The sequence below is a fragment of the Vulpes vulpes genome, chromosome 1, assembly GCF_048418805.1.
Source record: "Vulpes vulpes isolate BD-2025 chromosome 1, VulVul3, whole genome shotgun sequence".
NCBI classification, from domain to species: Eukaryota; Metazoa; Chordata; class Mammalia; order Carnivora; family Canidae; genus Vulpes; species Vulpes vulpes.
Genome location: NC_132780.1, coordinates 130,267,557 through 130,290,807, shown reverse-complemented (window position 1 = coordinate 130,290,807; position 23,251 = coordinate 130,267,557). Strand labels below are relative to the sequence as shown.

The 23,251-nt window shown below is 56.4% G+C and overlaps 3 protein-coding genes across 11 annotated transcripts; 1 reads left to right on the top strand and 2 right to left on the bottom strand.

Annotated features, from left to right (window-relative positions):
• Positions 1-247: 247 nt before the first annotated feature.
• LOC112913631 (complement C4-A-like) lies at positions 248-14,331 on the bottom strand. The gene is made up of 41 exons (XM_072728749.1): positions 14,144-14,331; positions 13,814-14,012; positions 13,427-13,628; positions 13,150-13,220; positions 12,980-13,065; positions 12,699-12,781; positions 12,423-12,519; positions 12,157-12,262; positions 11,864-11,996; positions 11,283-11,398; positions 11,004-11,183; positions 10,652-10,837; positions 10,336-10,521; positions 10,042-10,200; positions 9,658-9,784; positions 9,417-9,494; positions 8,943-9,140; positions 8,737-8,848; positions 8,574-8,644; positions 8,184-8,323; positions 7,860-8,069; positions 7,557-7,608; positions 7,379-7,468; positions 7,044-7,253; positions 6,797-6,872; positions 6,478-6,634; positions 6,249-6,365; positions 5,955-6,126; positions 5,527-5,759; positions 5,285-5,452; positions 4,841-4,900; positions 3,845-3,938; positions 3,574-3,760; positions 3,352-3,442; positions 3,132-3,206; positions 1,652-1,754; positions 1,404-1,493; positions 1,225-1,323; positions 1,043-1,126; positions 635-767; positions 248-472 (listed from the first exon to the last, which is right to left on the bottom strand). The coding sequence occupies exons 1-41, from the start codon at positions 14,206-14,208 to the stop codon at positions 331-333; spliced, it is 5,238 nt and encodes a 1,745-aa protein (XP_072584850.1). The 5' UTR covers positions 14,209-14,331; the 3' UTR covers positions 248-330.
• A 7-nt stretch (positions 14,332-14,338) lies between these two features.
• On the bottom strand, positions 14,339-20,958 carry WHR1 (winged helix repair factor 1). Of its 7 annotated transcripts, XM_072728920.1 has the most exons (9): positions 20,720-20,930; positions 20,501-20,637; positions 17,041-17,136; positions 16,885-16,935; positions 16,628-16,767; positions 15,724-15,821; positions 15,471-15,618; positions 15,241-15,318; positions 14,522-14,610 (listed from the first exon to the last, which is right to left on the bottom strand). In XM_072728920.1, exons 1-8 carry the CDS (start codon positions 20,817-20,819, stop codon positions 15,273-15,275), a joined length of 816 nt encoding a protein of 271 aa, XP_072585021.1. In that variant the 5' UTR covers positions 20,820-20,930; the 3' UTR covers positions 14,522-14,610; positions 15,241-15,272. The 7 variants fall into 7 exon arrangements, with proteins under 7 accessions (XP_072585011.1, XP_072585027.1, XP_072585021.1 ...); XM_072728910.1 differs by lacking the exon at positions 16,885-16,935 and having other exon boundaries at positions 14,339-14,610; positions 15,277-15,318; positions 20,720-20,934; XM_072728926.1 differs by lacking the exon at positions 16,885-16,935 and having other exon boundaries at positions 14,412-14,610; positions 20,720-20,921.
• A 135-nt stretch (positions 20,959-21,093) lies between these two features.
• On the top strand, positions 21,094-23,220 carry DXO (decapping exoribonuclease). Of its 3 annotated transcripts, none has more exons than XM_072728888.1 (6): positions 21,094-21,232; positions 21,879-22,114; positions 22,203-22,422; positions 22,555-22,690; positions 22,830-22,924; positions 23,009-23,220. In XM_072728888.1, the coding sequence occupies exons 2-6, from the start codon at positions 22,075-22,077 to the stop codon at positions 23,157-23,159; spliced, it is 642 nt and encodes a 213-aa protein (XP_072584989.1). In that variant the 5' UTR covers positions 21,094-21,232; positions 21,879-22,074; the 3' UTR covers positions 23,160-23,220. The 3 variants fall into 3 exon arrangements, with proteins under 3 accessions (XP_072584989.1, XP_025846274.1, XP_025846275.1); XM_025990489.2 differs by lacking the exon at positions 21,094-21,232 and adding an exon at positions 21,256-21,727; XM_025990490.2 differs by lacking the exons at positions 21,094-21,232; positions 22,830-22,924 and adding an exon at positions 21,256-21,727.
• Positions 23,221-23,251: the final 31 nt, after the last annotated feature.

Sequence of the window (23,251 nt, the reverse complement as noted above, 5' to 3'; positions counted from 1 at the left end):
TGGCCACAGTGGGGCAGGGGAGCACCCCACACGCACAGCGGAAGGGAAGCTTCGGTGTGATGCCAGAGCCTTAGGGTACAGGCTGCTGGGTCACCAGTCCACTAGGGATGCTCCCAGTGCATTATCTGAGAGAGACACTCTCAAGGGTCATCCAGGCTCTGAGAACTGAAGATGATGCAAACCCTGGCCTCAGAAGCTGGCAAAGGTGGCAGGGGCACTGCTCTCAATCCTTGAGACACACTGACACTTTGCTGCCAGAGGCCTTTATTGTCCAGGGGCCCGGGCACAGCAACAATCCAGGTATCAGCTGGGGGAGGCGGAGGGTGACCCTCACACCTGGCACCCCTGAGTGCCGTACTCCTGGAGGAAGTCACTGAGCTGGGCGCAGGCTGCCCGGTGGCGGGTGCTCTGGCACAGGCGTTTGGAGGGCATCTCCTCAATCCAGCTATTCGAGTCCAGCAGGTATTGGGGGCTGCAGAGGCAAAAAGGCAGTCAGCAGGGGTGGGAGGGTGGGGAGGTGTGAGAGGAGGGCACGAGGCACCTGGTTTCTGATGGGGCAGGTCTGGGTGCTGGGCATCCATTCCCTCATGAGGCATGAGGAGAGCAGGAGACAGAGGAGGCCCAGAGAACTCACTCTCCCTTGAGGTCCGAGGTAGCCCCGTCCAGACCCATGATCAAATATTCCTTCCCAGGTTCCAAGCGAAGGCGGCAAGAGTCTCGAACCAGGAAGTTTCGAGTCTGACCGACCTTGGCCTTGGTGTCCTTGGCTGAAAGGATGATGTACACAGGAGTAGTCAGAGGGGGGCAGAAGGTCTGGGGTGAGCGGGGGGCCCAGGGCTGTGCGTGGAACCACTCATCTGGCCCTCACCGCTCCTTATGGGGAGGTACGGCCGCTTTTCGATTTATGGACAAGCCCGGAGCTTCCAAGAGGCTTTGAGCTGAGGCCCTGAACTTATACCGTCCAGAGCACCTGGGCCACAAACCCTTGACCTCGGCTCCCTATCCCCCACCCCAGCCACCCGCCCATCCGTTCCCCTCATACTGAAATGAATGACTTGGGTGATGCTGGTCTCAAAGAGGCGGAAGGCAGCTCTGCCATCTTCTCGGAGGACCTTAACCTGGAAGCCTGTGGGGGAATTTAAGAGAAGGGAGCACAGGTGTGTTCCGGCTCTGGTCAGGAGCAGGCCCAGGCAGAGACCCTGGCGGCGGCCACGGAAGACTGACCATACTGCACTCGGGGGTAGTAGCAGGCGAACCTCATCCTGTAGCCGGTCTCGTCCTGCAGCCCCCGCTCCAGGGCACGACGCTGCCGGGGGCACTTCCCTGCATCAGGGGCCCAGGTGAGACAGCGCAGGCCCTCGCCTCACAGGCTCCCTGCCCTCCCTCCCAGCCCTGGGACTCACCCTCGGCACACTGGCAGACGTCAGCGGAGCACAACGTGGACAAGAGTTTGCTCTTAGTGGGTGCCCCATAGAACACAGAACACTTGTGCTCTGGGGAAGAGAGAGGGCGGCTAGAGCTCATGTCCCTCCGCCATCCCCCACCTCATCCCAAGGAGCCGCAGGACATCCTGCCACGGCATGGCCCCAGCTCCTGATGTCTCACACAGGGACACCTGCTCCCCACCTGCTGAGTGTCCCCAGGTGCTCACCAGGGTTGTAGTAATCATACAGGGCGGCGCTGGCCGGCTGCACGAGCCCCACAGGCACCTCCTGCACTGCTCCAAAGCCCACACACTCCCGAGACGTGGGGACCTGACACAGCGGGGAGGAGAGGTCAGGGCATGCTCTCTGGGCGCTGCGGGCCACTGTGCTGCATCTCCTTGACCTATCCCTGGTCTTATCTTTAGTATCTTTCACATCCTACTGCCTTCTGTCTGCCGGAATTCTAAAAACTGCTCTGCAAGGTCTCTGCTGACTTCACTGCCAGTCAGTGACGTCGCAGTCTCCAGTGCCCAGGGGCAGTCTCACATCATGGACACATTGTGCATGAAACTCTCTAAGCTCAGGGTAGCTTCTGGCCGTCCCTGGCTCTCTCTGACCTCATCATGCGTGACCGTTCCTCTTCTTCCTCCCTGGGGCTCAGTCTGGGGCCTGGGCTCCTCCCGTCCCCTGCGTTCCCGAGGTCTCAACTGTTCCTTGGCTTTCACCAAAACCTTCCCAGACGATGAGTCCCAAATTAAACATTCAGCCTCATTCTTGCATTAGGATTGCTGTGAGACCTAGAAGTTCCCCAGACTCCCTCTGCCTGCCCCAAAGCCCGCCCCCCTCCCGACAGCCTTGCTTCATCACCAGTGCAACAGGGTCTCCATTTATCTGTCATAACCTAACGGCAGGTGCTGTCACTCGCCCACCTCTGTGACCCTGCAGCTCCTGACTTAGGCCCAGACCTGTCTCCTCACGCCCACACTGGCTTGGTCCTGCCCAGTACCTTGCCACTTTCCCTCCTGAGCTGGGCTGCTTAAGTCAACTCCTCACCCAGGAATCTTCCTGGCCCCTCATCTTCAACCAAACTCCTTTGCCCAGCTTCTCAGGCTAATGGGGGATCCAGCCCGTCGGCAGGCACTGGGCAGGGCAGTGGGGGGGTTCCTTGATCCCCAAGTGCCTGGCTTAATGGTGTTACAGTATTAACACATCTTTTTCACATTTTCTCCAAGAGATTACAGTTCACGTTCAAAAAAAGTTTGAGGGCCTTCAGAGGATTGGATGATTGTTTGCTTTAGCCAAATAAAGGCACAAAAAGACAAAAACTCATCCGTGACTATTAACACTTTCTAAAAGAAAATACACTTCAATATCAAAAACAAAACCCCCAAAATGAGGAAGGTCAACTAGGAACAAGCAAGGCAGCCCTCAGTTGAGTAAATTCAGCTTTACTGAATGCTGACTGGCACCAGCCCCCAAGCCAATCCCAACTCGGCCCCCATCGCCCACCCACCAACAGGGTGACAGGGTGGCCTCCCAGCCTGCACAGAACCCTGCTGCAGCACTCGTCTGTCCTGTCTCCCTGCTCACACCACAGGCTCTCTCCCAGAGCGCTGGCTGCTGATCCAGCTGCCCCCTGGGGAACCTTGTCACCCATGCTCACTAAACCCAGTGTCCTCCTTCCCTGGGTTGCCCCTCCCAGCTCACCGAGTCAAAGTACAGCAGGACATGCGGCCCCTCAGTCTCAAAATGACTCACATAACGGTCAGAGAGGGAGGTCAGCTGTGGGGAAGGACAGATGGTCACTGGGAGGTAGCCCTGAGCCCTGCACCAGACAGGGCTCAGCAGCTAAGATCAGGGACAGAGCAGGCTCCCGAGCGCACAGCGCTTTCACCACTCCCCACTGCCCCCAAGATGCTGACCACACCTTCTCCAGGTCGGCACGCAGGGCGCTGAATCCACTCAGGAGGGTGATGTCCGCAATGGCCATGCCTGACAGCCCCACCTTGCCGTTGCGCCTGCAGAGCAACACGACCGGGGCCCACATGCCCTGGCTGGCGGATGCAGCCTCCATCTCCCGGCCTCTGCTTCCCGGCCTCTGCCTCCTGGCCCAGCGATGCCCCTGTGCCAGTGCAGCCCCAGTGCTCACCAGATGCACACAGTGTACTGTACTCTGGATTCCTCCTCCTCAGGCGCCTTGGGGGCCTCCCGCCTGCGGCGGTTCCGGCGTCTCTCAAACAGTTCCAGGGGTGTCACGGTCTGGGAACTGGCGTCCGGGTCATCCTTGGCTGGAATCTCCTCATACACGTAGTCCTCGTAGTCCTCATTGGCCTCCCCTGCACAGCGACGGTGATGACGTCATGACTTGGCACTCGGCACTGGCCCCCTCAGGGCCCTAGGCCTCCGACCCCAACACTCACTTGTGTATTCAACATGACCCACAACCGAAACTTCAATCTGAAGATCCTCACAGGTCGTGTTCTTCAGGTCCAGGACGTTGTAGGTACGAAGGATCTAGCTCAACAAGGGGTGAGAACAGGGCACGTTTGGAGCACAGACCTTTTCCGGGGCCATACCTGGGGCATCTCCTGGACTGAGGGAGTCCAGGCTTTGGGCCCCTCTCCTCCCTCCTGACCAGTCTATAAATACACACGGCCCAGGTCTGGGGTTAGCCAGTGAGACAGAAGGCAGGGGCCTGCCCTCAGGGGCAAGTGCTCTCCAGGGGGCATAGAAGAGGCTGGGATGGAAAGCTCCAAGAAGGCTTCTGGCCCAAGCTTCCAGGAGAACAAGTCTGTCACTCGGGAAGAAGGAGGGAAGGACATTCAAGGCAAGGAGATCTGTGTAGATGAGCGGATCTGTCTGGTCAGGGAAGTGGGCAGACGCTTGATCGTGCAGGTGGAAGAGTCTGGCTTTTCTCCAGGGCTAGTCTGACTAGTGTTTTCAGAAGGTTGATACCCCTGCCATGTGCACAATGGGTAAGAGGGGAAAGATACGGGGGTAGGGAGAAGTTCCAAAACCATCTGGCAGAGTCCAGGAAACAAGTGACAAGGGCCCTGGGCAGCAGGGCAGTAGAGGAGGAGATGCCAGGGTCATAAGGAAGGGTTGGGGTAGGGACACTAAGGTGGCCTCTAGAGCGGTGCCTAGGATCCCATAGGGAAGGGGCCCCATCAGCCAGGTGAGGGCACACAGGAGGAAGAAGGGGTTGGGGTGGCATTGTGGTGGAGGTGCCAGGAGACACGCGGGGCCTGTGGCTCAGGGGAGAGCCCTGGGTGTGTACACCATCAGCCTTGATGGGGGCTGCCCACCCCAGGGGGGCTCCCTCCTTCCTTGACCATGACCTCTGCCCTCAGGCCTCCCTCTCAAGACCATGACCACCCCTGGCCAGGACCCAGGTGTTCACGGCCGCTGGCTCTCACCTTCAGGATCCCTTTGCTGTTGCCTCCCACTTTCACATTAATCTTGCTGCCCAAGGAAAACTTGCAGGAACAGAGAAGGCAAAGAGATGTCAGGAAGGCACACAGGACACCTCCTCCCCGAACACACCCTCTCCTCTTCTCCTCTTCACCTTCTCCTCCTCTCCCAAACTCATGAGGTTTACTCCTCCACATCCACTACCTCACTTCAGCCTCCTAAAAACCCTGGTGGGTAGACTCTGCATATATTACTTTTGAGATGAGATAAATGAAGCTCAGAGGTTAGGTGACTTTCTCTAGGTCACTCAGCAAGTATCTTCCCACAAGGATATCAGGACAAGCTCCCGTGGGGATTCCACAGGGCTGGGGGTGGAAGGGTGACAGCTTCTGGCCTGGCCACAGTAGGGTTGGCGGGGGCATGGCAAGCCAGGTGAGGGAGTGGCTCACCTGCAGCTCCTCCTCCAGCCCCTGCACTTGGTGGTTGTTCAGCTGCAGCTCATGGGACTTGAACCCACTGCGGCCTATGGAGCTAAGGGTCACATTGAGCCCCCTCTCTTTGGTGGTGTGGGAAACAATCCAGTATGCAGACAGAGCATCCAAAGCAATCACCGTGTCCTGGGGAGGTGAGCCAGCGCTCAGGCACTCTGTCTCAGGACCACCCACCCCCGGAACCCCCGGGCAGCTCCTACCTGGGTGCTACGGAACCCGCCTTGGAAACTGCCCTGGTGGGTAAGCCAGGCTGCAGCGTGGTCAGCCATCTCTGACTTGCCCTCCCGAAGCAGCAGGTCAAGCAGGGCGTAGGCAGTGGTTTCAATCCACACAGCCGGGGCCTGGGGCACAGGGTCTGTTGGGCCTTGAGGAACCATGGTAGGTGGGATGGCGTTGCCCTGAGAACCAGGGACTGAGCCCCAGTACAGGTTATCTGGAAGTGCAGAGACCCATGGGTGAATGGGGGGCGGGCCCTAGTTGCCTGACCCTCTGATGCTCCCCCAATTATCTCTGCTCATGCTTTCATTCCTCCTTAAGATCTTCACTCAATTTCTCCCTTTGGGCACACTCAGGGGTCCTGGGGTCCCCCATGGCCCAGGCTCATTGCCAGGATCCCCGTGGCTCTCACCCCCAGTCTTCTGGGCCATGGCCAGGAGGTTGCGGTGGGCAACCTCCTGCAGGTCCTCAGGAGCCTTGCTGAGAGTCAGGGCATAGGCCGTGATGGCAGCTGCATGAGCACCCAGGGTCCCAACACTTGCCTTCTCCCCCAAGAACAAGTTTGCTCTTAAGATGGAGGTTTCCTAGGACAAAGTGGGGAGGAAGGTCAGGGAGCTGGACACCCAGCTTCCTGGGGAGAAAGCAGGGGTAGGGGGGAGGGGGGTAGCTGGGGATCAGGAAAGGGCAGACACCTGGGTACACTTACCACTTTCTGTTTCAACTGCTCTGCAGCGTCATCCTGGAAGATGGCCAGCCCGTGCTGAAGGGCGATGACTACAAAGGCTGTGAGTGCCACAGTCTCATCGTCTCCCACCAGGCCCCCCTAGTTGAAGGGGGCAGAAAAGATGTCAGCCAAGAGTGGGGCAGGGGGCAGGCGGGTGGGAACAGGAAGGGCCCTCCCACCTGGGATCCTCTGACCGGCCTCAGCCCCGAACCTGCATGCCCCTGTGTAAGACCGGGCAAGGGTCCTGGAATGAACCGTCCGCTTGCTGCTGGGACAGCAGCCACTTAGCTGTCTCCTGCAGCTTTTCAGGTGAGCCGCCCACCTGCTCCTGAGCCAGACTCAGTACCTTCAGCACAAAGGCCGTCAGCCTGGTGGGGAGAGCAAGATGGCTGGGGACAGTGCCTGGTCCCCACAGGGGACACATCCCTGCTCACCCAGGCACCGGTTACCCACCCTCCCACTGTACCTGGCTCTGCACCCCACCCTACCCCCAGCCCCTCTCAGAGACCTGAAAACACTCCCAACCTCACCAGGTGCTGCTATCTCGATGTAACCAAGCCCCGTAGGAACCATTCGTTTTACGAAACTGCTGGATCCGCATGTAACCTTGAGGACAAGAGGCAGCTGCTGAGGTGACACTCACTCCCCACCTCTGGTGGGGGCCACGCTCCCCATTCCCAACAGGCGCCCCCTCCTGTTCCCTCCAGCAAGCTGGGCCACCCCCTGCCTCTAACTGTCGCCTCCCAGCCCCATGCCTACTCGCCCTGTGCCTGGCACCTTTCTGGATCAGATCCACAGCATGGTCCTTTGTCTCGGGAGGCAGTGTGCTCCACTGCTCCGTCTTGTCCAGGTAGCGGGAAGCAGCCAATGTAGGAGCCAAGTAGATCATGGTTTGTTCTCCACAGCCCTGGGGAAGCCTCAGGAGGGATGCCAGGCCTCCCGGCGACAAGACCCCCTTAGAGCCCAAAGTGTCCAAGGGATGTGAGGCTAGAGGGGAAATGGAGGGGCAAGGGTCAGTGAGCAGGTCTGAGGACCCACGGGATCTAACAGGGGTCTGTGGGCTTCACATGAATCTGAGGCTGCCCTGGGGACAGACTGGAGGGCACTCCCACCTGTAACCCTGACAAAGCTGCTGAAATCTCCATCTGGGATGATATTGGGGTCAGAGCTGCCGGGAATCTCCAAGGTCCGGGCTCGGTGGTCTGGGGGAATGGGGGAAGTTGGCAATCTGTTTGGCGGCCCACATCTCCCAATCAGGACACTGGTGGCCAGAAGCAGGGGGCCACTCACCCAGGGGATTGAGTTCATAGACAATCTCCTCCGTGTGGATGGCCCCTTCTTTCTGTCTCAGGGGAAATGCAGCTATGAGAGGTCACACAACACTATGACCTGCCCCTCCCACTGCACACCCCCTGGGACTTGGGAGTGTGAATCTCAGGGACAGAGTGGGATCAGAATTGTAGAAGACAATCAGACCAAGGTATTCAGGGGCCTCTGGCCTGGCCGGCAGAGAGGGTATAGAGGGTTTGAGGGGCGAGGGGAAAATGTATATCTGGGAGCCTAGGGACCTGGACTCAGGACTGCTCCATTCACCTGAATTTGTAGAACCTTAGACACAGCGTCCCCCACGGGAAAATCCCAGGACCCTCGAGCCACCACCTTCAGGGATACAGCTGTCGCCGCCGTGGGCACCACAGAGAAGCTGACAGGCCGGGCAGAGCCTGCGGGCACCAGGACACTCTGGGCCAGCCCTCCGCCTCCAGCCAGGCACAGCCCCTCCACTGGGGACACGTGGACGCTCACCTGGGTGCAGGAAGACGGGGATGGCCAGAGCCCCCACCCAGCTGGGCTCCCCACACTTCACCCACGCTGGCTCCCACCCACTCCCTGGAAGCTCAGGCTTCTCCAGTGCCTCACGGTCAGATTGTCTTTCAGGTAGTTGTAGAGGACAGGCCGCAGCTCAAGCTGCTCAAAGCGGCGGATGGAGACGGGCAGGCGGAGGTGCAAGTGAAACTCACGGAACACTCGGATCTGGACTGGTGTAGCCACACACAGGCCTGGCAGATGGGGGGCGGTGAGGCAGGGGGCGCAGAGACCAGAGGCCACAGGGTCCCAGAGGTGACCCAGTTCTGCCCTACTCCCCGTCCCCTACAGCCACTTCCTAGTCTCTGGGCCCCAGCACACACTGACACAGACGTCCCCAGGAGTTTGCCCCCAGCCCTATGCTAAGAGCAGAGGGCTACATGGGGAGCTTGGTCCAGGGGAGAGAGACGGGGGAGCACCGAGGTCTAGGCAGGGCCATGTCACCTGTGCTTTCAGACAAGCTCACACCATGGATCTCCCACGTGGTCAGAGAGTCAGGGAGCATCGGTGACAATCTGCGGAAGGAAAGGCGAGAAGCCCTGTCACACCCTGGGCTGGCCCCAGACAAGAGCCCAGAGATAAGGCCAAGCCCACCACAACCCCTCACTGGCGGACGCGGTCCACTTTTTCCAGTGTCCAGAGCCAGTTCTCTGGGAAGAAGCTGCGCACGGGAATGTCATCTTCATCGATCAGGTCCTCCTCCTGCAGGACCTCCAGAGCTAGGGGACCATAGTGGAGGGCAATGAGGAGGGGGGCCATTCTGCCCTTCCAGAGGGCTGCCTGCCTGCCCCCCAGCGCCACCCAGGGCCTCACCTCGGGCAAGGCCCACCTGGCCTCTGGAGCGGGACTTCTTGCGCAGATCCTCAGCAAACTGGCAGCAGGACAGGAAGGGCCCCTGGCAGGCCGGGTGCCGCACCCGAGCCACGCGCTGCTCGCAGGAGCGTACCATGGGCAGCCTCGTCAGCCCATCCTGGCAGCAGCGCCTGGCTACTGGGGAAGCATACTGGCCCACTGCAGGGCCAGGCGAGGGTAAGCACAGGGGAACCAAATGGAGACACATCTCATTTCCTACCCTGACGTCTAGATACACGACGGCTCATCCTGAGAGACCAGGAACTTGGGTGAGGCCAGTGGAGAGAGCCTCCATCCATCCCCAAGCCCAGAACTTGGGTTTCTGGCCCCAAATACCATTTACAAGGCCCACCCAGGAGCGGAGCTGCCAAGAGGCAGACCTGTCACCCCAACCCTTGGGCCTAGTGGAAAGCTACACAGGCACCCACAACTCACACTTCTCATGAATCGCCTTTTGGAAGTTCACGTTTCTCTTATTCCGGGAGAGCTTTCCTTCTTTGGGACAGCTCAGACCTGGTGGAAAGCAGGACGCAGTCAAGCAGAGGGTGCGTAGCCTCCCACTTCCCCTCCTTGCTCCCTTCCTATGCACTGGCCCTCCTCCCATCTTATGCCCCCAGACCCCTCTTCCTTCCTGATCTTCCCACCACCCAACCCCCCCTTCCTCCTCTGTTCTCACTCTTTCTGGCTGAGGTCAACAGGTCTCCATCAGAAAAGGCCAGACCAGCTGCCTCAAACACCTGAAGAGCATTGTCTCCACCTCCAGGACCACAGCCAAGGTCATAGCTATTCATAACTTGGAAGACCTGGCAAGAAAAGGCCAGCATGTTGCAGACAAGTTGAGGGGCCAGATCGGCCACTCAGCTCCAGGTGAGAAGGCAGGGTTTGGGCAATCCTGAAAGACATACGGAGAATGGGGAAATAGAGACCACGGGAGTCTAGATCTGAGGGAGGCCTCGGGGGAGCCTGCATGAGATCTCGGGGTTGGGTCCAGGGCTCAGGACAGCAGGACAATGAGTGAAAAAGGGGAGAGGGGTCGGGGAAAACTGAGGTCTTGACAAACCTTGCCCATGTTGAGGGGTTTGTGGGACTTCCCACCCACAGCATACAGAGCCATGTCCATGGCTCCTAGTGCCACCAGGGCTGGAGAATCTGTTTGCAGGTGGAGCTTTACAGTCTCCCCAGGATGATAGTCCTTGTTGCTGCCCACATTCAGCTCCAGCTGGCAGAGGTAGGAGGTGGCAGTCAGAGTGGGGAGAGCTTCTTTCAGCCCCACTCCTCCTCAGTGTACCCGCTCGCAATCTTTCTTCTTTCTCTCTCGATCCCCTAACACACCGCCCCTCCCGATGCCAGTTACCTTGCCCTCACAGGCCCCTGCCTGGATGTCTACCCGCAGGGAGTTGGCCACTGGAATGCCCCCATGATAGTAGAAGGCCACAAAGTAGAAGGAGGGTGCCAACTGATGGTCCACAAACACGGAGACTGAGGTCAGGTCCCTCCTGGGCTCCCGATTCATAGACACAATCCGGCCCCGGGACAGGATCTGGGGCAAGGATGGTTTCCTCTTTACTGCACATCCCCAATCTCAAAACCGTTCCCTCCGTGCCCAGGGCTCCTTCCCGCCTGAGACAATCCCTGCACCCTGCCCTGCTCAACAACCGGTCAAAGCGCACCATGTAGTAGTAATGAGAGAAGCTATCCCCGCTGACACCCACAGCTCTCAGGTTCAGGTTGAGAGTGTCCTCGACACGAGGGGGTCGAGGATCTGGCCGCTCAATGGACAGAAACCTAGAACTTCCTGAGGGCGGGGCTCTCACAGTGAGCCTGGCTACAGCAGGGTGAGGGGAGCCTGCAGACACCTGGAAAGAGGGACAGGGCAGGGCTAGGGTCAGTGGCAAAGACCCCAGGACCCAGCTTCTTCCCCCAGCCTAGGACAGGGGGGTAGCCAGGGTAGCCCCTGGCTTTCCAGAAGCCAGCCAGCCTTTCTTTCCTTCTCCTACCCTGTCCCGCAAGCGGATGTCCTACCAAGAGCTGCACTTCTGAAGTGGACTGAGAGACAATGATGGGAATGGTGACTTGGCCGCTCCCATCTGTGTTTTGTTCAAGCTCCTGGATTCTAGGAGCAGATCTAGCAGAAGACAACGTGGCTGAAACTTTGACAGGAATACCAGAGGCTGGGGAACCAGATACGTCTCGGACCAGGGCCTGGGGCAGGGAGGAGGGCCAGATAAAAGAGACTGCTCAGTGAGGCCATGTGCCCTTTTGACAACACCCCACCCTCCCATCCTCTCCTCCAGAAGAAACCTGTAGCAGAAAGGGGGCCCCAGGCACAAAGTGTCGCTTGGTGTTGCTAAGATCCAAGGAGAAGGGAGATGACACAAAACGCCAAGATGTGAGCTCTGCTTCCTCCATCTCTCCTCCTGCAAGAGATAGGGCAGAGAGAGGTGGAGGACAGAGAGCCCCAGAAGGATAAGCAGGAGAGTGAGGGGGAATGCAGCTCAAGCGTTTCTTGCTCACAAGACAGTGAGCTGCTCAGGGCATGGGCCGTCCTGTATTCATCTCTGTTTGCTGAGGCCTACACAGGACCCAGCACACAGATGGTGTGTAACGTGTCTGCCAGATGGACAGGGGTGGGGGTGGCGGTGGGGGTGTGGGTGGGGTGAAGGGAAAAAGAAAACTGAGATGGAAGCAGGAGTACCTTCTCCTGAAACCACCCAGAAACACAGTTGGGGAGAGACAGTCTCCTGGGTCTTTTCTGGCTTTGGGCACAAGACACAAGACACAAGGGTAAGAAGAGCAGGGAATCATGTCTATGCTGGAGAACAGAGGGTCAGCTCGAAGGTCAGGGGTTGGGGGCAGGGGTTACAATAAGGGAAGCCCCTCACCTGGAGACTCAATGATGGCAGCTGCAACATAGAGGTGCAGCCCAGGGAGGTCAGCAGCATTAATGTTAAGCTTCTCCAGGGCACCTTGAACCTCAGCCTTTGAGAGGGAAATGTGGCACTGGCCATCCACCAGCTGGGGCATAGAAGAAAACAGGGCCTAGGGTGAGATTTGTCTCCCTCCTGCCCTTCCCCACAGAGGGCAGGACCCTCCTGCCGCCCCCCCAGGCCCCCTTCCCTTTCCCTCTCCTCCCCTCACCTCTACCCTCCCACGCTCCCCACACCCTCCTTCCTACCTTAGTCTGACTCTCCAGCCCCCGAAGGAAAGTCTTATCACCATTCTCATTCAGGAGCCCAAAGCGCACATATGCTACCCCTTGCACCGGCTTCCCATAGATGTACCTGCCGCCGCAGAGAGAGCGGGAAGAGGGTGAGTTTAGGAAATATCACCCATGTCTCAGGGGGTGGGGGTGGCACTAGGGTGAGAGGAACCAGGGCTTCACAGCTCCTTCAGACTTGATGGGGAACCCTGCGTGCCCCACACAGGAGATGGGAGAGTTACCTGGCCTGGACGTCTAGTTGGATCTCATCAAGAAAGCCAGGCACTGCCAGGATGTAGGGCTTTCCAGGAACAATCTTCACCTCGAAGTTGGGAAGGACTGACTCAGGGTGAAGGGGTGGCAGGTAAGACTCCAGTGAAAGGACCCTCTGAAAACTTCCCTCCCTTCAGGGCTATGGCACCCACACCTCCCTGCCCTGCCCTGTCCCCAGACCTCCCCTTCTCTCCGTTTCTCCTTGAGGAAAGGAGAGACTTGTCTCTCACGTCTCCAGCTCTCACCATATTTCTTCACCTCAAACTGGGTGCTGCTGTTCGAGTCTCGGCTATCTGAGAACCGGGCTGAGATCCTCCATGTCCCTGGCCTACAGATGGGGGAGGGACTCAGCTCACTTGTGCAGGAGGCCAGAGGCCTGGCTCCCGGGAAGAGGGCTGACTTGGAGGGGAGCCCAGAACTGTGAGAGGAGGTTTGAGCTCGGACAGGGCGCTGGAGGCAGAGAGCCAATGAAGATGGGGATGGCGGGGCGGTCGCCAGGCCGGGGGGGGGGGGGGGGGGCACTCACTCTGAGATATCGGGAATCATGAAGTCATCCTGGAAGATGGAGGAAACGCGCACTTCCCTCTTCCGCACACGGAGGCCTTGGGAGTTCTGCAGTGGGAGTAGAAGTGGTCACGGGTGGGAGGGCAGATCAGCAGCCCTCCTGGTCAAGAAGGTCAGAAGTCAGGGACTCACTTCTACTGTGACCGTCAGGGTGTCAGTGGATGGGCGCATCTTTTGATCCAGAGCGAAGATCCGATATCGAACTGGGAGAGAAGGGCAGGAGGTGAGGAGGAATCCATTGGCAAAGGGTGGGCCTCAGCCCTCACTGCTCCCAGCCAGTGAGAGGAGGACAACAAATATTTGCCAAGCAGCCTTCCTATGTAGCACATTCAGGCTCTTACTTACAGGTGTCAAACATGCCCTGGGCAGGCTAGGAGAGCCAGAGGCAGAGGCCCAGGGCTTGACTCACCCCGCTGGCCAGGGTTATAAACAGGCTGGTCAGTCTGCAGAAAGAGGTGCCCTCGGCGAGAGGAGAAAAGAAGGTTGACGCCCTGAACATCTATCTTTCTGGACAGAAAGTTCTTCAGCCATGCTGACTGGGCCACCAGCTGGACCTCGGGGCCACTGAGGAGGCGGTAGAGGCCACAGTTCTCTGCTTCTTCTGGTGAGATCTTTCATGACAGGGAGAGGGAGCAGGTCAGAGACAGGGCAGAAGGAAAAAGCCAGAGATGGAGACAGAAACAGGAAAGGCAGCCAAGTGTGGCAGGGGGAGCCTAGCGAGAGCACAAAATGCTGACCAGAGGGGAGCAGGATGAGAGTTGCTAAGAAGCCATAGAGGGGAGTGGAGGCTAGTTACCTGGAGGCTAAGGAGCACGAAGTCTTTTTCTGAGCTGAGGGTAAAGTCAGCCTTTGTGGAGCAGAGGGCATTCAGGTTGGATGGGTTTCTCAGGAACACTGATCCTGCCACCACCTGTCCCTGGGGAACATCCTGGAGCTGCACCCCCACTGACAGGGGGACCCCCAGGTGAACCACAGAAGGCGAAAACAGGAGCAACCTAGGGAGAGCAGGAAGGGTTGGTGTTCAGCATCCCCAGGCCCCTCCGTCCCCCCATCCTCAGGTCCCCTATGCCTGCTCTCCCGCCACCAGCCCTGTCCTCCTCAAGCACTGGTGTCCTTCCTTCCCGACCTGGGCTTCTGCAGGGATAGGGCAAAGAAACTGGCCATCCAGGCCAGTCCCCAGAGGAGCCTCATGGCTGGAGGACCCAAGAGGGATCAGACCAGTCTGTCTGCCTGCTCCTCTCTGGTCAAGCCCGGGCTCTGAGCAGATTTGACTCTGGACCTTGCTCCTCCCCTGGCCCCGCTAATCTGGGAAACCATGTGACAGGCAAGAAATGCAACTGGCCCCAAGCCCGGTGTTTAGCGGGGTCAGGGGGAGGAGGGACAACCCCCGACACCTGGGTCTCTGAAGGAATCTGAGGAAATCATGGCTCCGAGTCCTGTCCTTCCACGTTAACCCTCTCATCCCAGTGCCCTGGGCAGCCGCTATACTGGGTGTACCTGGGTGTACAGGTATACACATACGCACGCATGGGCGTAGGAGTCCAGTGTGGCTCAGTACATGGTTGGAGACACATGGCTTCCTTGGTAAAAATCCTAACAAAACAAAATACCAGACACTTGTCTCTAACTACAACCCCCACAAAACCTGAACGACACCACCAGGCCTTCGCTCTGTGTAGGCCCCAACACAAATTCCATGGCTGAGGACACAGGGCATACCCTTACTACCCTGCAGGGAGAATGGACCCGTGTCCTTTTCTCTCTCGGAACAATGAGGCAAAGCTCAGGCTCAAGGTTGGCTTTAACTCTGCCCCCAAACCAGGTGTCCAGATATATATTACATCCAACAAAAGACATCCAAGAAATTGAACATGATTTGTACTTTATTTGGCAGCTTGATCTTAACATTTAAGAAAGAACTCTGCCCTCCCTCACCAGCCTTCCCGGAAATCCCGTCTTCCTATCCCAAGAGCGACAGCAGTACTTTGCTGTGTGAAAGGCAAGAGCCATGGCCTTGGCACGGTTTCTGGCTCCAGTCCCACAGAAGGGCAGAGAAGCATTGCCCAAACCCCACCACTGGGTCAGAGCCCAGGTAAACAGCAGCAATCACGTCTGACCCTTTATGCAGATGCAAGCCCAACACTCATCCGGGCTCCTACGTCTTCCCAAGGTGACCCTATCTCATCCACCACTGGACATACTCCTGGACCCCTCTCAACCCACTCTGCAGAGGTATGCAATGACGAGCAGAATCCTCACGTCTCTGGCAGGCGGAGGAGAGTTCCAGAAGTGGTGGAGACACTGTGCAAGCAAAAGAAAAGACAAGGCTGGAGCCAGATACCTAGGCAAAAAGTCTGGGTAAAACTCAGAGCTTGGCCTGGGATAGTCCCAGGAGGGAGTCCAACCTTGGTTCACTGCCTTATCATCTGCTAGAGGCTGAGGGCGAGACTCACCAGTCCACTAGCTGGGCCCCAATGAGGTCGTGCACGTGGTAAGTGAGGCCAAGTCGCACCGAGGCAGGTGCCCGCCGGCCCAAAAGCTCTGATAGGAGTAGCTCTCGGTACTTGGCCTTCCGGACCATGCTGAGGACAGCCTGGCGCCCTGGAGAAGTGGCACAGGAGAGGGGAAAGGCATAAGGCTTGGGCCCCAAGGAGCTACCCAAAGGTGTTCTTAAAGGGCTGAGGACCTGAGCCGCAGATAAAATACCTTTAACAAAATATTTGATGAATCTCCCAGCCCCAGGCACGGCTAGCCACCAACTCCCAGCATCTCGGACGGTGAGGACTCCAGCATTCACCAGATGCCTAAGGAGGGCGAGAAGCCAGGAGAAGAGGCCCACTGACACTTGGACACTGTCTCCCCAAAACTGCACAACCATGCAAGGGGACTAGGTAACAGTAGCCCACCCTGAGTGGTTTTCTGCTCACCTTGCTGTTTAACGCCCCAGGCCCTTGCTTCCATTCCTCTCCCTAGACTGCCTCCCACCACTTTCTTTTCCTCTTACTATTACCTGTTCAACTAAAGCTGCTTCTCCTCTCTTCCTCCTCCTTGACCACATGCCCTCACATACTCTTGGCCCAACCCCAGGGGATAAACAAGGGCCTTTCTTCTGTGCTCCTGCCACTTGCCTTCCCCAGGCCTCACCATGGATCCTCCCATGTCTTACTAAAAATATATAAAATGCTTTCACATATACCTTGGGTTACAACATAGGGAACCTGAGCCAGATAAGGCTCAGATAAGGCCAGATAAGGAAATGGAATCCTCACTTCACCCCAGTTTCTGCTTTTTAATGCGAAGGCTTTAGGGCCATCCCAAGCTCCTACCCCTCTCTATTCTCTTAGTCTCAGCAGGGTTCACAACAGGCACTTATGGTACCTGGTGGGCAACCAGTCATTGGATTAGCCATCCAGAGCTCCTGGATTTTAGACCAGTATTCTTTCTAAGGCCTCAGGTAAAGACAGGCCTCCTCTCTTGGTGAAAGAGTACAAATTTAGGTCATTTTACTAAAAAGAAGAGTCTATCTTTTTGGTAGGTGCACTGGAAGAAGGAAAAGGCTGGATGGGACTGGGAGGAAACAGGAAAGTTCTATTGGTCCCCCAAGTCTCACGTGATCTCTGGGTCCCTGAAGCCGAAGGTCTCTGTCATTTGGTCCTGCTGGAAGCTAAGGTCCCCACAGGCTGGAAGTACCAACGCCAGAAACTTCTGCACTGCCCCAGCATATGGTCGGCCATCACAGGCCCTGAGGACCTGGAACCAGAGATGACAGATGCAGTCTGGCCCCACCCTCACCCTCCACTGACCCCTTCAGGACATTTCTCTTCTGGTTTTCCCTTTCACTCATGTCCTTCTACCTCTCAGACTTACCCTCATTTCCCTCTCGTTCATATTACTGCTCACCAGAGCCCTATGTCCTCTCTGTGAGACAGAGTAAGAGAGTATGTTTCTTTTTCCTTCCACTCTTCAACTTCCCAGCCTGCCCCCCAACCCCCACACACCCCCCACACACACAGTTACACGCACTCTGGTCCTGTAGTCCTCAGTGAAGATGATCCCATGGGCGTCCAAGTCAAAGCCTAGCTGGACGATTCTGATCTCCCCCTGCTCTTGAAGCTCCTTCTGTTTCCAGAGAGATGGCAGTAAAAACAAGGGCATCAGGGTAAGCCACTCTGCTATCTCTGGGAACTTCTGGGCAGGGAGATTTTATTGCCAATATTGGGGAGTTTTTCTATAAGCAAAGGAAAAACTGTGGGGAGAGAATCAGGTGGTTTACTAAGTAGTCTTTTCAAATTAGTTACCCACCTTTCTATCCACCCATCTCATCAGTTCCCTATCAATCAACATATATTTCATAAGACCAACCATACGCCAGACACTAAGATAAGTAGTGATTAACACATAGGCCCTGCCTTCAAGGAATTAGCGGTCGAGATTTTGGGTGAGGGAAAGTATCTGAAGAAATAACAGCAAGTCCAAAATCTCAAAAGTATATTAATCCACTATAAATTCACAGAACAGAGCAGACTCAGTGAGGATATAACTTACATTAACAATTGAAAAATATATATTCTCTTCAAATATACATAGACTAGCAAAACTGACCACATAGTCTCAATAAACTTCCAATGACTGAAATCATAGTGTGTATGTTCTCTGGCCACAATATCATTTGTGTCAGAGATCAGTAACAACTAGGTAATATGAAATTGTATAAAATTAAGTCACATTTCTAATCAACCCTTGGTCAAAGAAAAAACTCACAAAAATGTTACAACATATTTTAAACTGAATCATAATTAAAATACGTGCCAAAACTATATATATCTGCATGTGCTTATGATAAACGACAACCTGACGTGCATATATCAGAAAGGAAGGGATCCCCGGGTGGCGCAGCGGTTTGGCGCCTGCCTTTGGCCCAGGGCGCGATCCTGGAGACCCGGGATCGAATCCCACGTCGGGCTCCCAGTGCATGGAGCCTGCTTCTCCCTCTGCCTGTGTCTCTGCCTCTCTCTCTCTCTCTCTCTCTGTGACTATCATAAATAAATAAAAATTTAAAAAAAAAAATTAAAAAAAAAAAAAAAAAAAAAAGAAAGGAAGAGGATGAAATAAACGGGAAAAAAAGTAAAATAAACCCAACAGTAGAGAGAAAGCGTTAATAAAATAGAAAACATGAGAGAACTACAAAACTAAGCATTAATTCACTGAAAGACTATTAAAATTGATAAGCCCCTGGTGAGACTGACCAAGAAAATGGGGGGTGGGGTGGGACTAGAAAAAAGCACAGATAATCTAAAGAATGAAAAAGGGTCATCACTACACATCCAATAGACAGTAAAACAAGACTACAGACTTTATCTAAATTATAAAATTTAAATGACTAACAATTTCCTAGAAACATAGGAAATTTTTCACTAGAACTGACAAAATGGGATATATTCACAAAATAGAAATATATGAAAGCAAATGCACTATCACTACATGAAACTGAGAAGAATTTCAAAAGTATCCACCTAATGAAACACGGTATAAATACAGTACATACATCCATACATATTACTTTATTTACATCAAGGTAAAAAATGGGTACAACTGGGCTATGTTGTTTACGGGTAAACACATAGGTGGTATAAAGAAAACCAAGGGAACAATTATCATACGGGGCAGGACCATAGTTATCACCAAGGGACACAACTCATTTCCATCAGAGAGTGATGTATGTGGCTATAGTCTGCCTTAGGTGGTAGTTAAATGGGTATCTGCTTTATGAACATTCTTTAAATCGTGTGTTTATATTTTCCTTTATGCAATTTTTAAAGCTTTTTAAAAATTAGGCTACCATCAGTAAATCACAAACAACAAATACTCTGTAAGGAGTGGTTCTATGGGGGATCCCTGGGTGGCTCAGCGGTTTGGCGCCTGCCTTCGGGCCAAGGTGTGATCCTGGAGTCCCGAGATCCAGTCCCACATCGGGCTCCCTGCATGGAGCCTGCTTCTCCCTCTGCCTATGTCTCTGCTTCCCTCGCTGTGTGTTTCTCATAAACAAACAAATAAAATCTAAAAAAAAAAGGAGTGGTTCTATCTAACTTGCTTCCTCCCGAGAGTGGAGCTAGTCTCCAACTTCCTTTTCTTCCCTCTTTTTGTCCTGACAGGTTACCATTAATCTTCCACATGCTAAATCCAATGGACTGATTTGGGGTATTACCTTACTTAATTTACTGGCCTTAAATCACAGGTTCTAACACTGCCAACTATTCCACCTCCTTGAAAATCTATTTGCTTTCTCAACAGGCCTCTTCCTGGGTTCCTCCTAACTCTGACAATTCCTTCCCAGCCTCTTCCAGAGACGAGACTCCTCTTCCTCTGCTTTCCCTTTACAACAATCGGTCCCAAATTTTAAGGAACATTAAGAATCACTTGGGACAGTAATTCAGAATGTAGATTCCCAGGTCCCACTTCAAGAGATCTGCATCTATTAGCTTTAGGTGAGTCCCAGGAACCTGTATTTTCTAACAAGCAGCCCAGGTAATTCTGATACAGGTAGAACTCAGGACATACTTTGAGAAACACTGCCTTAAATGTGGGTATCTCTTAGCTTTGTAGATTTGACCCTTTCACTCTAAACTTGAGGTCCTTAACCCTGGACCTCAGAGGATCTGTAAAACAACCCACCCTCCCCCTAAAAAAAAAAAAAAAATGCACATATACCTTGTATGTATGCGGCATATATGCACTTTTCTGGAGAGAAAGGGCCATAGCTTTATCTCTTAAAGTCTGTAAAAAGGTTAAAAACTACTCTTCTACTCACTCTTCCTACCCAATCTCGCCCACCTCCACAGACTGAACCGCTACAAGTCTAGTATCACTGGCTCAGAATTCTCTCCAGTCCCTCACATCCAACTGTCTACTACACACTTGCCTTTAGCTGCTTCCCAAGCACCTCCAAGTCCTCCAAAATCAGACGTATCGCCTGCCCCAGCAACTCAGCGCGGCCCTACTCTGTTCACTCCCCCACTCAGTCCTGCCATCTGGAAAACCTGAATCATCCCGGACTGCTCCCCACGCTCCTCCCCTTCACCATCCTCGCCCTCCTAGTGCACTACCCTACTGGAGGCCTCCGCCCGTTGGCCGCAGCAACGTCTTCCTAACCGATCTCCCTGCCCATCTCCCTTCCTCCGCCCCACGCGGCACGGCGCCCCCTCTGCGGGCTAACGTTATCCTCCAGCGTCGCCTCACGGTTGGGACGGCGACAACACTGACGGACGAGGCCCGCCTGCATTCCCCGCGACACACGGCGGCTCCGACGTTTTCACAGGAGTCGCTCCTCCACCTCCACGATGTGGCGTGCTCTCCTGCCGGGGGGTCTTTCCGCGAGGCCCGTGGCGCCCCCCCAGGGAGACCCGCGGACCCGCTGGGGGCAGGGGCACGCGGCCCTCCGGCGAGGCGGGGAGCGGCTTCCGTCCGTCGCCCCGACGCCGCTCACCAGCTGCCGGTCGGCTGCCGTCCGGTCGGGCAGCAGGCTGTACACCTGGCTCCGCAGCGCGATGGGCGGCAGCGCGTCCTCGAACAGGCCTCGCGGGAACAGCTGCACCAGCTCGGCGACCGCGGCGCGCGCCGACCCTGGGCGGAGAGACCGGTCACCGCGGCGGGCGGCGGGCGGCGGGCGGCGCGCTCCCAGCCCGGCCCCGGCCACCGCGCTTACCCGACTCGCCCCTCAGGGGATCCGCCTCGGCCTGCCCTCGCTCCCGCCGCCGCTTCAGCCCAAAGGGGTCCGGGACCAGACCCTGCCTCTTGCGGCTCATGTCCCGGGGTTCAGGCGGGGGAGGAGGCCGGCGCCGACGGAGGGGGCGCGGAGACGGCGTCTTCCGGCGCAGAGCGTTGACGCGGGGTCCCTGGAGGCCCGCCCGCCGGCGCGGTAAGGATGACGTGCCCAAGAGCTTCCGCGGGCCCTCTCCGCGCGGCCCGGAGCAGCGCTGCCACCCGCCGGGACTGGCCTCCCGCGCGCGTGCGGGGGCCGGGAGCGCGTGGGCGGCGGGTGGAGCGCGGACTCCACCTTGGCGCGCCTCCCGACTCCTGGACGCACCTGCGTGACGTCTCCGCTCCGTGGACCGGGCGGGCTTTGAGGCCTCGGGGCCGGTGATCTGCGCGCGGACAGCCTTCCTCAGCTCCCACCGCGTTTGAGGCGTCGGGAGCGGGGCGCAGGGCGAGAGGAAAGGTGGGCTGTGCAGCTGTCTTGTTTGTGCTCAGGGCCAGAGCCTGGCCGTCGGGAGGCTCGCTTGGTCCAGACCCGAGTCCCCCTTTCCCGGGCCTCCTCCGTGAAAGGATAACTTCTAGCCCCCAGTTCTCAGGACCTCATGGATCGCAGAGGGGCCAAGAGAAGAGCGCAGGAGGCAGATGTAGCCGAGCCTCGGAACAAACTCGCGCGCCCGGCACTCTCGCTGCCCACAGACCCTGCCCTCTACTCTGGCCCCTTTCCTTTCTACCGGCGCCCTTCCGAGCTGGGCTGCTTCTCCCTGGATGCACAACGCCAGTACCACGGAGATGCTCACGCCTTGCGCTACTATAGCCCACCCCCTACCTATGGCCAAGGCCCCAAATTTGACCTCAGAGATGGATACCCTGATCGATACCAGCCCAGGGATGAGGAGGTCCGAGAAGGGCTGGACCACCTGCTTCGCTGGCTCCTGGATCACAGAGGCCAGCTGGAGGGGTGAGCAAAGCATAGCACACATGTAGATCTGGAGACCGGCACCCACTCTCTAAAATTAGGAGAGCCAAAGCTGGAGTGAGTTCGGTCTTTAGAAGGAACCTAGGCTCTTTGGGAAAATCACCTGAGCTAATGCTTCTCACTCCTCCCTCAGGGGTCCAGGCTGGCTAGCAGGGGCCATAGTGACATGGCGGGGGCACCTGACAAAATTGCTGACGACACCGTATGAGCAGCAGGAAGGCTGGCAGCTGGCAGCTTCCCGCTTCCAGGGGACACTATACCTGAGTGAGGTAGAGACACCAGCAGCTCGGGCCCAGAGACTCGCCCGGTCACCCCTCCTCCGGGAGCTCATGTACATGGGGTACAAGTTTGAGCAGTACATGTGTGCAGGTGAGAGTTGCGTCTGCTCTGGAGCCCTCTCCCCCTTCTCCAGAGATTGAAAGTCCCCTCCCTTGTTGCTGCTTCTCTCCTTGTGCAGACAAACCTGAAAGCTCCCCAGACCCGTCTGGGGATGTTAACACCAATGTGGCCTTCTGCTCTGTGCTACGAAGCCGCCTGGGAAACCACCCTCTGCTCTTCTCAGGGGAGGTAGACTGCACAGACCCCCAGGCCCCATCCACACAGCCCCCCACCTGCTATGTGGAGCTCAAGACCGCAAAAGAGATGCACAGGCCTGGCCACTGGAGGAGCTTCTACAGGTTCAGGGTGGGGGTGGGTAGGAGAGCCTAGAGCACACAGCTGGAAAAGGGATGGGGGCGGGGGGGGGAAGAGGGAGAAGCTGGCTGGGGAGTGGGGGGAGGGCCCTACTGACCCCTTGCCTTTCCTGACAGACATAAGCTCCTAAAATGGTGGGCTCAGTCATTCCTTCTGGGGGTCCCAAATGTCGTTGCTGGCTTCCGTAACCCAGAAGGTTTCGTCTGTTCCCTCAAGACCTTTCCTACCATGGAAATGTTCGAGTATGTCAGGGTAAGGCAGTGGTGCTGCAGCTCCCACCAGTGTCCCCCACACCCAGACCACAGGTCCACTATGCGGGGCTGCAGTCCGCTTTCCCCTTTCCTGTCTTCCCCCTCACCACCTGCCTTCCACCTCCTCCTCGGCCCTCCAGAATGACCGTGATGGCTGGAATCCCTCCGTGTGCATGAACTTTTGTGCTGCCTTCCTTAGCTTTGCCCAGAACACAGTTGTCCAGGATGACCCCAGGTGAGGCATTCAGCTCTGCCCCTGCCTTCTGGGTCTCCGGAGCTCTCCTCCAGCCCTCAACCTGTGACCCCATGTGCCCCTTAGGCTTGTCCATCTCTTCTCCTGGGAGCCTGGCAGCCCAGTCACCGTGTCTAAACATCAAGATGCACCCTATGCCTTCCTGCCCACGTGGTATGTGGAAGCCATGACCCAGGACCTCCCATCACCCCCCAAGACACCTTCCCCCAAGGACTGAAACTTCAAAGGGGCTGGTCCTGTCTCCATGTGCACAGATAAAAGCATATTTCTAGGTGGTTCTTGCTGTGTCTTTTTTTTCTTGCTGTGTCT